Source organism: Lontra canadensis, unplaced genomic scaffold (assembly GCF_010015895.1).
Source record: "Lontra canadensis isolate GAN:19392208 unplaced genomic scaffold, GSC_riverotter_1.0 scaffold47, whole genome shotgun sequence".
NCBI classification, from domain to species: Eukaryota; Metazoa; Chordata; class Mammalia; order Carnivora; family Mustelidae; genus Lontra; species Lontra canadensis.
This window is the reverse complement of record NW_022631041.1, coordinates 15,071,072-15,084,109: the sequence shown is the minus strand read 5'-3', so window position 1 is coordinate 15,084,109 and position 13,038 is coordinate 15,071,072. Positions and strand designations below refer to the sequence as shown.

General features: G+C 42.8%; 1 protein-coding gene across 1 annotated transcript in view; it reads right to left on the bottom strand.

The window, feature by feature from the left end:
* SH3BGRL2 (SH3 domain binding glutamate rich protein like 2) overlaps nucleotides 1-11,133 on the bottom strand; it is a 56,679-nt gene extending 45,546 nt beyond the window's left edge. Inside the window, exon 1 of the mRNA XM_032873210.1 lies at nucleotides 10,866-11,133. Coding sequence (XP_032729101.1) covers nucleotides 10,866-10,910 — 45 coding nt within the window. The 5' untranslated portion in view covers nucleotides 10,911-11,133. The remainder of the gene's footprint in view (nucleotides 1-10,865) is intronic.
* Nucleotides 11,134-13,038: the final 1,905 nt, after the last annotated feature.

The window sequence follows — 13,038 nt, the reverse complement described above, 5'->3', positions numbered from 1 at the left end:
CAGATGTAGTGTCTATACCTTCTGGATTCTATGACAAGGCAAGGTATTTGAAATTTCTGAGTTTCATTTTCCTATTCTGCTAGATAGAGTAAAGGAGGGTGGGAATGAATATGAATGGCTACCAAGCCAAGTTCCTTTGAGGAATACAAAAAACAAACATAAAGCCTTGAGTATGTCCTGCACACAGTGTGAATGAGAGTTGTCGTTTCCATTACTGTCATAATCCTTACGAAATATTAGCTTTCCATTTCAACCCGTATTTCTTATATCTCTTACCAGTCTCTGCAGGAGCAAAGTCATTGCTTTCACATGCCAAGGACACTGCAGCTACAGTCACCTGCTCAACAGCTGAGTGGGGACCCCTGGAACTGCTCCTCTCTCCTTCACTTGAGCTCACACCCTGTTATCCAAGCCTGTTTCTGAGTCTGCAAGACCCAGCTTCTCGCTGGCCTCCGAGCAGGGGCTTTTCTTGTGAGTAAGATGAGATAAAAGTACTGGACACAAAATTTTAAGTAAGACAGGGAGGAGTTCAAATCTGGAGTCTTTGAATTGAATGATCCTAGGCATGGTACTCAATCACCCTGTACCTCAATATTCTCATCTGAAAAATGGATATAATAAACAGTTTGTAGAGGCATCCTTATGATTAAATAACTTGTAGGAAAAACCCTACCACATTCTGGGCACAGCAAAACACTAACTGTTCACCTGACCTTCCAGGGCTCTAAGGCTTAGCAAGGCTGAGCAAGGCTCAAGGTAGACAGGCTCAGGGCTCAGCAAGGTAGACAGTCATACCTGACAGTCCACCTATCCCAGCGTCTTTCTCCCCTTCTCTTTCTATCAACTTCTCCCACAAAACCCCAACCTCTTTTGCCACCATCCGCCTGCCCAGCTGCCACCTAGGAAAGCTTCCCACAAATGTTTAGCAAGCATCAAAGTTCAGTGTTCAGCTTCACAGTCACAATAATCACTTTCTTCACTCACCTTTGTTAAACACAGAGATCCTGGCCCTTCTCTACTGCCCTCCCCCTAGATCGGGGTGAGATGTTTGCAGAGGATACTGTCTACCCATCAATTCAACTTGGTGTCTCCCATTTCTTTTCCCTTTTGCTCCCAGACTCAAAATACTCTACGTTCAGTTATGCAAATCTGAAAGAGTCTACGACAGGGCTGGCAAATACATGGCATAAACCCTGGTCCTCCCTGCTCTGGAGCCAGGTCAGATATCAACAGTCAATCACACTGTTTGTTTCCCAGCTCATCCCAGCCAGAGCTCCAAAACCCCTCTCCCAGCTTCACCGTCCATCAGTCAAAATTGTCATTTGGGATGAAATCTACTTGCTAAGCACAGGAAGCCTGAAATCAAACCAGGACTCTAAATTCATGTACTAGGTACAGCAAAGAATAGTGACCAATTAACTGCACAGTAGTAAGCATTCTGTACATAATGAATAAATATGGCTTAGGGCCTCATGAATGACATGCTGTGTACCTATAAAAGGTTCAAAAATTAATCATAATTAATTAATTAATTAGAGTTACAGAGCTCTAAGTGATTTGTTTGGGGGAATGACCTCAAATTGTAATGCTCTTATTATTTATTCAATTCAAACTTCAAACTTCAGTAAAAAAAAAAAAAAATTCTTTATCCTTAAATTTACTAAAAATTTGAAAATTATGTCAGCATGCATCCTTGGCTCAGGAAGTACTATATACTATACATATATATATTTTTTTTTACTGTTATTACTACTTGCTGCTGTTGATAAGGATATATCAGAAACAACAGGTAATATGCACTGAGCTCTTACTATGTACCTGGCACTCTGCTTAATACCTCCTATGGAAGACCTATCCATTCAGTTCTCAAAGCAGTCACAGACAGAAGGTACAGTTTCCATCCCATTTTTACAAATGAAGAGTCTCAGGTTACTTGCCTAAGGCCATGTCCGTCAGCAGCCGCAGAGCTAGAATCTGGACAGCCCCTGCCTTAAATGTGAGACTATACTGCCTTCCAATGAGAAATAATCCGCGGATGGGGCAAAAGTAGGTGCTGGGGCTTCGATATAAGCTAACTCCAGAATTAAATAAACCAGCAAATGTTCAACCCCAATACTTTGGCTTCTAAGTAGTTTATTTATCATAAACGGTCAGTGCAACCCAAAACTCCGTCAATAGGGGATCCAGGTTTGTGGAAGTGGCCAATTCCCATTCAAAGAACTATCCTAATGATTGTAATTACTAAAGCAGAGAACTAGTAAGCTTCAAATCACATGGGAATGTCATGAATGAAGAAGACCATACTCCCACTCCTTTTGTAGCACCAAAAGGAAAACAAAAGAACTCAAAAGCTTACATTGCTTGTGTTGCTTTGGGTTTTCTGTTTTGTTTGGTTTTGTTTTCAACATAGGATTGGTATGCAGTAATAGTTGCTGACTTTAACTATACTTGCATTTACCAAATACCACCCACTGACCTGTCAAGCAAGTCACTTAATTGGGTCTCTCTTCTCCTCAGCCTTCTACTCCCAAATCCACTAGGCCCAAGCTGACAAAATGCCAATTCCAGATCCGAGCCACTGCGGGTAGGAAATAGAAAACACATCTTGGAAGTACCGAAAACCCTTTGCCCTCAGTCACAGCCAGGATTTCATTTCCAGCCTCAGGAGCTCTGAAGCCATGTTGGCAGAGAGCCCACGAAGGTCCAGGTCCGGCAAGGAGGCAGACACACCCTGATGCACACCACACCCTGCCCTTCCACTTTCAGGGGTCAGTTCCAGGAAACACCCTTTGGGGTTTTTCCAGGTACTGAACAGCCCAGAAGAGTTCAATCCCTTCAGGAATAAATAAACTGTCAGTGGTAACAGAGGGAACCAGACCCAGGGGACCAACCACATTGTTCTAGTCTCCAGGGGCTGCCCCAGCCTGAAAGGACGTGGGCTTGTTGGTAGGGGGCCACCTACTTGCCAGCATCTAGTTCAGCTATCAGTCCTACCACAAAGCTGTGTCAAGAGCCCAGAAGGCACTTTCCTAGGTTGATTTCCTTTAGAGTTCAGAAAAAAATAATCAAACGTAAAACAAATAACAACACTTTCAGTTACCATAGTTCAGTTCCTTAGTAATTAGTCAGTGCTGGCAGATAAACTCAGATAAGCCTACTTTTAAAAGAGGACAGATAAAAGGGAGGCTGCAGGGCCTCAAACGACATTGCTGGGCTGCAGCTGCTTGTTGACTTCTAATCTCCAAACCTACCTCTCCCGGCCCCACAACCACCCCCCATTCCAAGCAATACTGATTGCTACTGGGCTCAACAATCACTCAACAGAAAGGCTCAATGACGTGCTTTCTTTCTTTCTTTCTTTTTTTTTTTTTTAGATTTTATTTATTTGACAGAGGGTGAGAGAATCTCAAGTAGACCCTGCTGAACACAGAGGAAATCGGTCCCACACTTAACCAGCTGAGCCATTTAAATGCTCCTCAGTGACATGGTTTTAAACAACTAGAAAAAGGAACACCAAAAAACAACTGTATATAATCAGAAGTGGATCTTTTCCATGAAATATTAATAAGCATTTGCCATGTCCCTATTTCATAGGGAAAAAAGTTCTTTTCACTAAGTTTCTAATTTGGAAAGCTAAGGTCCTTTTTCACATACTGAATTAGACAGCATAACGAAAGCTAATCACAGAAAAAGAAAGTATATAGGAATGTAATTTGAATCAGAATAACCTGCTGCTAGCTAACTATGCAGCTACTGTAGCCCCCATTAAAGCAATTCCTACTGAAAATTTGCTGAAACCCGAAAGGGTCTCCTTTTGAAGTTAGAGTTTAGAGGGTGACTTTTTAAAAAACTGAATTAGCAATTAAAGTAATAACTTCTTGATCCCATTTTTTAAATCTGCATTTCAAAATATTTTAAACTTTCATGTATAATGACCATAATTCACACTAATTTTTATTTTTAAAAGTGAAACTTTTTTTTTAAAAGATTTTATTTATTTATTTGACAGAGAGAGATCACAAGTAGGCAGAGAGGCAGGCAGAGAGAGAGGAAGGGAAGCAGGCTCCCCGCTGAGCAGAGAGCCCAATGCAGGACTCGATCCCAGGACCCAGAGATCATGACCTGAGCCGAAGGCAGCGGCTTAACCCACTGAACCACCCAGGTGCCCCATAAGTGAAACATTTTAAAAGTAAAACATTAAAAATGAAACATTTTAAAAGTGAAACACTCACTAAGAAGCTAGACTTTTTCTATTCTGTCATCTAACTTCGAGAAAACAACCAACCAACCACAATTCATTTCAGAATTTTTTATAAATTAAACACAAAATGGCACCTAGGTGGCTCAGTTGGTTAGGGTTAGGTGCCTGCCGCTGGCTCTTGTCCTGGAATAAAGCCCCATGTGACTCCCTGCTGAGCAAGGAGTCTGCTGCTCCCTCTCCTTTTTTCCCTCCCCCACTCCTGTGCAATCTCTCTCAAATAAATTAAAATCTTAAATAAATAAATAAATCATGAAAAAAATCTAAAGAAGTATTATTTAATTTGGTATCTCATACTGCTGTGTATTAAACTGGTTTTTTTCTTCACTATAGTTGTTTTCCTTTTGTTTTGACAAAAAAAAAAATGAAAAACACACAAAAAAGATGAGATTCAAATAGTCTTAAATTCCTGCAATGTGGAAACCACATTATATTCCATATTATAAATACTTACCAAAATTTCATTTTCTCAAATAAACAGAAATGTTTACTAAAAGTATCCCAATACAAATGGATAAAAAGCCCCTAATTTTCTAAGAGTCCATGCCCTTGATTAATATTTTTAAGTTTAAAATATTATGGTAGAATGAGAAAATATCAAATTTGGTAAATAATAAAATGAACTAGAAAAACTGAGGTCAGGTCTTCAGTTGGGATAGTGCTAAATCTCCCTTCCTAACAACAAAACTTATACATTAACTGCAATAATTCCATACAATTCCATATCCAGGAGCTAACTTTGAGATTCAAAAAATGTGCCTGCAGTCTTTCCAATTAAAGGGGGAAATTCCATTAATTAGTGTTTCTATTTCAACCCTCATATTCCGTGTTGTTATGAGTTGAATTGTGCGTCCCCCAAAATGTTGAAATCCTAATCCCCAGTACCTATGAATGTGACTTTATTTGGAAATAGGATCTTTGCAGATGATCAATCAAGATGAAGTCATTAGGGTAGGCTCTTTTCAACAGGACTGTGTCCTTATAAAAAGGAGAAATCTGTGCACTGTGATAGACACAGACCCAAGGAGAACACCATGTGAACATAAAGGCAGATGTCAAAAATGATGTATCTACATGGCAAGGAATGTCAAAGCTTGTCACCCAACCATCAGAAGGTAGGTGGCATGGAACAGTCTCCCTCCCAGCCCTAAGGAGGAGGCAACCCTGCCAATACCCTGATCTAGCTTCCAGAACTGTGAGACAAATTCCAGTTAACTCCCCAATTTTGGAACTTTGTTAATGGCAGCCTTAGGAAATTAATGCACTTGCCTTCCCTTACGATCACATTCTTGTTCTTACACCCCCAATTACTCTTGCTTCTCCTGGTGATTTCTTATATGATCTCACCTCCCTAACCTCATTCCACACCCTCATTCGCCAAAGCTCTTCAGCATCGTTTCTCATCAAGGGTACCTCCGCCATTCTCATGGGGGACTGTGTAGCACACTACAGGATGTCAAGCATCCCTGGTACTCTCATTCCCCCAGGGTATCACGGTGCCCACAGAGGAGAACTGCTCTGGAACCTGCCAGCTGGAGTCTGACTCAGTCTCCCACCATCTACTGTGTCTGATCTCTTCAGGGCAGTTAACTTCAGCTTCTCCATCTGTAAAATGGGAACAAATAACCACCCTGCCTGTGACTCTGAAGCTTCAGTGAGTTAAAGAGGCTAAGCAGGTGCACCTAGGTGGCTCATTAAATGCCGGCTTAGGTCATGATCTTAGTGTCTTGGGGTGGAGCCCAGGCTGTGCTCAGTAGCAAGTCTGCTTGTCAGGCTCCCTTGCCCTCTGCCCCTCCCCTTGGCTCATGCTTGCTGACTCATGCACATGCCTGTGCACTCTCTCAAATAAATAAAATCTTAATAAATAAATAAACAGGCTGATGACGCAGGCTTACCCTCACCAGCTTCTTCTGGCATTAGAATCACGTAGGGAATTACTGCCTATTAGTCCATTCTACATGGTCATATCCTGACTTTAGCTGCCGTGGAACTCCTTGCCAGGGCCTTTTCACACAGCGAAGCTTCACTGAGTACATTCTGTGGATCTGCAACAGCTTCACTGGTTATTACATGTTTAAAATAGTTGCGTCATGCCAACTAGTAGGGTATGCCTTCTATAGCTGCAAAGATCCAGACAACTTTGGGCATAGTCTCTATGAGTTCCACCGGCTACTCTCATCCCCACTTGAAAATAGAGCAGCAGCCCTGGGCAAAGCTCTACGTTTTCCAACTTTGCTTCCAATTTCTTTGTATCTTTCCTCCCAGTGATGGTCCCTCTCTAATAACCAAGGATATACCATTCATTTCACCGTGCTCCATGTTAACACTGCCCAAGCTCATATCAGCCCTTCATTCTCCTTTTTAAATGGTTTGTGTCCCAGGTTTTTGATCTGTAGCGAGTTAGCACTGATTTGTTCCATAAGGCCGGCGTTTAAGTCTTTCCCCAGCCCTTACATACACCTACCACCTGATAGCACCTAACACAGACCCTGGTAAGTAGCAGGTTTTCAGTGACTGATGAGTACAAGAGTCAATCAGGGGATGAATGAATGCACTGCTGAATGAACAGAGGAATGAATACGTTCAGGAGTCAGGAGGTCTGGTGTCCATTTAACCCTTCCTTAGCTCTGCAGCGACTGACATAAATGACTCCAGGGTAAGCCACTTGATCTCTATGCCCAGATTTCCATCTCTGAGATTTTTAGGTGGTTGGATGTCGCAAGAAAACCACTTTAGGTTTTCTTCCAGCTCAACTGAGCCCAGAAACTTTAACAAAGAGTGAAAGATTGTATTTCTTTTTCTGAGACATTTCTGAGACTTTTTCTCAGACATTTTCTGAGACATTCTGAGACAAGGCAAGCACAGGGGTAAAGATTTTTCTAAAATCACATACCAGGGATCCCTCCCTGCCAGAGAGTCCCTTGTTACCTGGGGACAAAAGGCTCCAGACAGCGGCGCCTGGGTGGCTCAATGGGTTAAGCCTCTGCCTTCGGCTCAGGTCATGATCCCGGGGTCCTGGGATTGAGCCCCACATCGGGGTCTCTGCTCAGCGGGGAGCCTGCTTCCCTTCCTCTCTCTCTGCCTGCCTCTCTGCCTACTTGTGATCTCTCTCTGTCAAATAAATAAATAAAAATCTTTATTAAAAAAAAAAAAAAGGCTCCATACAAGCTGCAGATACTGAAGACATCTCTGAGATGCTGAGCACTGCAGAGTTTGTTATCATGGGCTTCTTGCAGGAACTGAAAGTCTACCCTGTCCTCAAATGAGGTCCACAGGGACATTGGTGGCCTGCCCTCTTCTACCCAAAACTCCTCCCTTTCCAGCCTGAACAAGGTGGGTCCTGCACTCGCTTCTGGGCTCTAAATCTAACTCCTCAAGTCCTTTTTCTGCCATCTGCCTAAGGCTCCCACATGCATATTTTATGATTTCTGGCACACTTCCTCCTTATCTAACATCCTGCAATATATCCCTCTGCCCCTATATTATTTCTATTTCTGATAATGTGTTCTGAAAGAAGCAAGTGTCCTTGAGGTGTACTTTATTACTGGTGGTTTTGGCTTTCCTATCTTATCTCCCCACTTGATCCTCACCTAAATTTCTTGAGGGCAGAGGCCACATCCTCTATTCTGCTCCAGTTCCCCACAAGAACAAGGACAGAGCTGCGCAAGCAGCAGATCCCTAGAAAATACTTGTTGCATGAATAAAATAATGAATGAATGAAATCATTGATGGATTTCAATTTTTCAAATTTAAATTCATATTAATATACTTCCTGAATAAAGTTACCAGGACACCCCTTTCCGGGTATACAACCGCAACTACAGAATAAATAAAATTTTTAAATGGCACTTTAGAAATATACTATTTTCTGAGGACTGAAATAAATGTCCTTCACTACAATATGAACGAGAGCAACATTATTAGCTGTATAAAGAAATCTGCTTTTTAGGTATCCATAGCATAATAATGTGGCATGTCTTTTATTTCCTAGTAAAAGCAGATTTTACCTGGGGGGGGGGGCGGATAATCCCTTGGTGTTAATTATTCCAAATATCACTGTTATGTGTTGAAGCTGGAAAATTCAGGGAAGTCAGACAAGATATGAGGATTTTTCTCTAAATACGTTGTTTAAATCTCCTGCCGATTGGGGCAGAACACCTTTTTGGAAATACCATCGACTCACTTAGCAAAGTCAATTTCTAGTTATGTTCCTTCCTTGTGGTTTAATAAACTTCAGCTAGAACCAAACTGATTTGGAAATCAAATTATTTGTTCTCCCATGCACTTGCTAGTCACAGTTGGTCACCAAATAAAACAGCACCAATGGTCAACACAACTCTGCTGGAGGGAAAACATTATGGCTATGCCATCAAAGCTTAATGTAGCTTAATTCTATAAACCCCATCAACATCCCCAAGCCAACACTTAACCTAAACCACTTCATTATCTCTTAGAAAGCATTACTCTTGCATACAACCTATACTTATCACCACCAAAAGTATCAACATTACACCATTACGGATAAACTATGTATTAAGGTAAGAGATAATATTGTAATTGGAGGGACTTACTGACAGAGGATTGAGAACTAAAAAAGTGAGGTCCATTAAAATAGACAATTACTATTTATGGACAGGACAAATTATGTCTTCCAGCTCAAATCAAACCCTGTCAGAACACACACTACCAGGCAGGGCAGTGAGGGAAGCTGCGACATCACAGTAAAACACCAAAGGACAAGAAAAAACTCATTTTGAGGCTAATATGAATACATTTAAAGTGGAAAAAAAAAAACGCTGTTACAAGGATTTATCCACATTTATGCAACTGATGAAATCAGAACAGGTTAAAGCTAGAATGTAATTCTGAGTTTTACATCATAACCCTTCATTCTACAGAAGAGAAACTCGGGCAGGGATGGAGCCCCTTCTCCAAACTTAGGTCTCTGAAGTCCAGATTCATGTGCAAAACACGTAACGGTAAATTTAAAAATTAAAAAAGGTCATAGGCAGACAATAAACACTTGTTAATGGATTTGAGGAAATAGAGATCCACAATTCCAGAACTATCTTGGTATATTACCTGCTCACAGGATAAGCCAAGTAATTACCTAAAGTTTTGACTTCGACTTGTCCATCATAACCTAGGCTTCTTAATACTACAGATCAGCCCTTCCATAATCAATAAAATGCTATTACAACAATTATTGAAGCGTACAAGTTGGTGGTGAAACCAAAAGCTTTGGAGCATTCCTATGAAGAAGTGCATTTGAAAAAAATCTATCCACAAAGTAATATGGGTTTCCTGACACATGAAGTGTAGTTCAATGGAGAAATCTGTAAAGGACAGGTATGACTAAGCAACCACAAATAACCAGAAATACCAAAACTATCAGGAATATGGGGACACCACATGCCTGCATATAAAGATAAGGTGGAGTTTCCCATCTATTGTTCCTAATGAAAAAGAGGTCTTTTTTGTACTACCGTGTTGACTTCTTTTTAAATAAAAAGTCTCTTCTTTTTAAATAAAAAGTGGTTTTTAAGGATTTACAAATATTTTATTCCATCCTCCATCCCACCTGCTTCAGAAACAAATTTGGGGACAATCTGGTTGTTGCTGGGCAGACAACTAACCAGATCAAATTTAAACAATCAATATGGCACTTTTGATGTATTTGATTATGTATCTCACCAAGGAACCCCTTAAATCCATAGTTTAACTCTTACTAAGGAAACCAAGTCTTAACAATCATGTAAAACATGTCTTCCTCTGTGGGCTATCAAGTATATTACTGATTTTTTCCTTACAGTCCGACACCTCGCTATGTAACTTCACTCCTTCAAAAAAAAAAAAAAAATCAACAATATCGAGTAAGCAAAACAGCTTAAAATATTAGAGAGACCACAATTTATACATCCTCAAGATGAAATTGACCATGGCACTACAAGGGTAAAGAAACCAAACACATACATTTACATAAAGATGTAAAAATATTCATAGCATCCAAGGCAGGGGAAAAAAAAAAAAAAAAGACAAAACAAAATCCTAGCACGACAGGACAAACCCCGTCCACAGTTCTATTTGCGCAGGTATAAAACTAAAGAAATGTACTGGGTGGCGAGGAAGGGAGGGGGGAGAGCAATTACTACTTAAACTTGTTTCATTCAGGAGCTAGGTAGCTAACTAAGCAGCCTTGATAAAAGCTGTTTATACAAAATATAACCAGGCTGAACGTCCCAAATCAGGAAGAACTAACACTAAGGGAAACGGGACCCCCGGGGCTCTCAGACTCCCCCTTCCCCAAATTCCCGAGCCACACTACTGGAGCTGGGGGCTGCCCGCGGACTCCATTTTCCCGCAGCGCTGTCTCTCTCTCAGGGCCTGTGGGTGAGCTGGGGTCCCCCACCCACCTTTGCTCCCCGCCCTTTTCATTGTTGTGCAAGTGTGATGGATCACCTGCCTGGTGCGGGTTCCCGCGTCCGGACGCGCTGCGCACAGAGACGCGCAGGGGCGAGCGGGGCGCGCCTCCCGCAGGACCCGCGCCTGGTGCCCGCGACCCCCGGAGACCCGATCCCGGCCCGCTGCCAGCCCCCGCAGTGCTCACCGCCACGAAACCCGAGGAGGAGGCGATGAACACGCGGATCACCATCCTCTCGCACGCCGGGACGGGCAGTCAGCCCCCGCGGGCTCAGGGCTGGCGGGGACGCGGAGGCAAAACTCGGCTAAGAGCCGCCGCCGCCGCCGCCGCCGCCGCCGGGCAGAGCGCTCGGGTGGGGGAAGATCGCAGGGACCTGACTCCCTCCCGCGGGTCAGCAGATAAAAGCCCAGAGCCTCCCGGCCGCTGGCCGAGGGAGGAGGGGGAGGGGAGAAGGAGGAGGGAACAGGCTGCGGGGCCTGATGGGAGTTGTAGTTTCGTTCTCTGCCTGGAGTGCCTAGTGGACTGAGCTTTTTCCAGCCCCTCCTTACTGCGTGATAATCGCTTACCCGCGCAGGTGGTTGGAGGGGAGAGGCTAGGCAGACGCTGTGACAAGGGGTAGCGAGGATCCCGGCGAGACCGAGAAAAAGAAAACTAGGCAAGAGGGTTTGGTTCAGAGTCCAACCTTGGATTGTATGTTGTGGTTTACTGATTTGGAGCATCCCCACCCAGAAACGCCGACAGGAGGGATCGAGCCTCCGAGACCTGCGGTCTTGAGGCCGCTAGCGTGCGGGGCAAGCCCGAACCTGCGGCCGGCGGGCGGGCGGGCGGGCGGGTGGGGCGGGGTGGGGCTCTCAGCAGCGGGCGGTGGTAGGTGCTGTGGGGCTGGGCGCTCCTGTGTGCTCCCAGCGGCTCCCGAGATTGCAGAAAGGTGATTCTTCTAGTTAAATGAGACGTCTCCTTCTTCTGTAAACACTTCAAATTAGAAGCCAGCTGAGAGCACGACCGATATTTTATTTTTCTTTGCAAAACTGTAATTGTAGTAGAAAAAATAAATACCAAGCGAAATTAGAATCCTCCTGTCAACGTTGGGCATCAGGACCCCACCCGCCCCACCCGCTGCTCTACACAATGGCTTCGCCTCTGTGCCCCTTATATTTACAACGGAGCCAGATCTGGGCTTTTTTCAGAACCGATGCACATTCCAAGCGCAATCTCCCAGGAGGATGCTGTTAAATAAAAAGCTTTTATGTAGTTGCTAATAGTTTAGGAATAGTTATTTAGCAAGAGTTTTCTGTTTCACAAAAGCCCAAGCCTCTCACAGTTTGGTGGAAATGAACCAGTTTTCTCTGCAGTTACTGTATTTACTTTCTGCGTTTCAGCAGGGGAGTTTAGCAGAGTTCTGGGAACAATGTTAATTAATAGTTCTAGAAAGAAAGAAATTAGATAATGAAGCCTCTAGCTCTTTGGTTAATTTCTTGCACAGATACTAACCATCTTGGAGCATTTGCTTTTTATTTTTTTATTTTTTTTAAAGATTTTATTTATTTATTCGTCAGAGAGAGAGAGCACGGGAGAACACAAGCAGGCAGAGCGGCAGGCAGAGGCAGAGAGAGAGAAGCAGGCTCCCCACCGAGCAAGGAGCCCAATGCGGGACTCAAGCCCAGGACTCTGGGATCACGACCCGAGCCGAAGGCAGCGGCTCAACCAACTGAGCCACCCAGGCGTCCCGGAACATTTGCTTTTTAGAGCAGTTTTTAATATTTCAAGTTTATAACCTTTTCTATTATCTTATGTCATTTCTGTAGTACTCTTTTTTAATTTAGCGTGTTAACAGAAGATTCAATCCTTATGTGACTTTATTTCTTCTTATAAACAATAGCTAAATATAACCTTTGCTGTAATTAATATCTCTCTGCATAGGCACGTTAATTTGCCTACCATACATGTGGAAATGAATATTTATAAAATTTAAAATAATTTCTTAACAGTAGATACTACATTTCCTATATAACTGCCACTGTTAAAAGTCAACATTTTCTTCAGTTTGGAATTATTGATCTGTGAAGATATGGCTAAACTCAACAAATAGAAACTTAGAGCCTATTCTCTGAAAGGTACCAAAGTGAATGAGAAGTTGAATAAGTCATTTCCTCACTCAGCAAGCACCTATTGTCTGCAAAACAAAAAGACAGATACAGAAATAGCAACAGAACAAGACACACTGTACCAATAGATTGTTGTGTGGGTATAAAAGGAAAGGGGGGCTTTTTAGAAGAGACTTTGAAGATGAGTAGAATATCTGCTGGCAGATGGGGGGAATGCTGGGTGAGTCTATGCAGAGTTTACGAGATCAACAAGC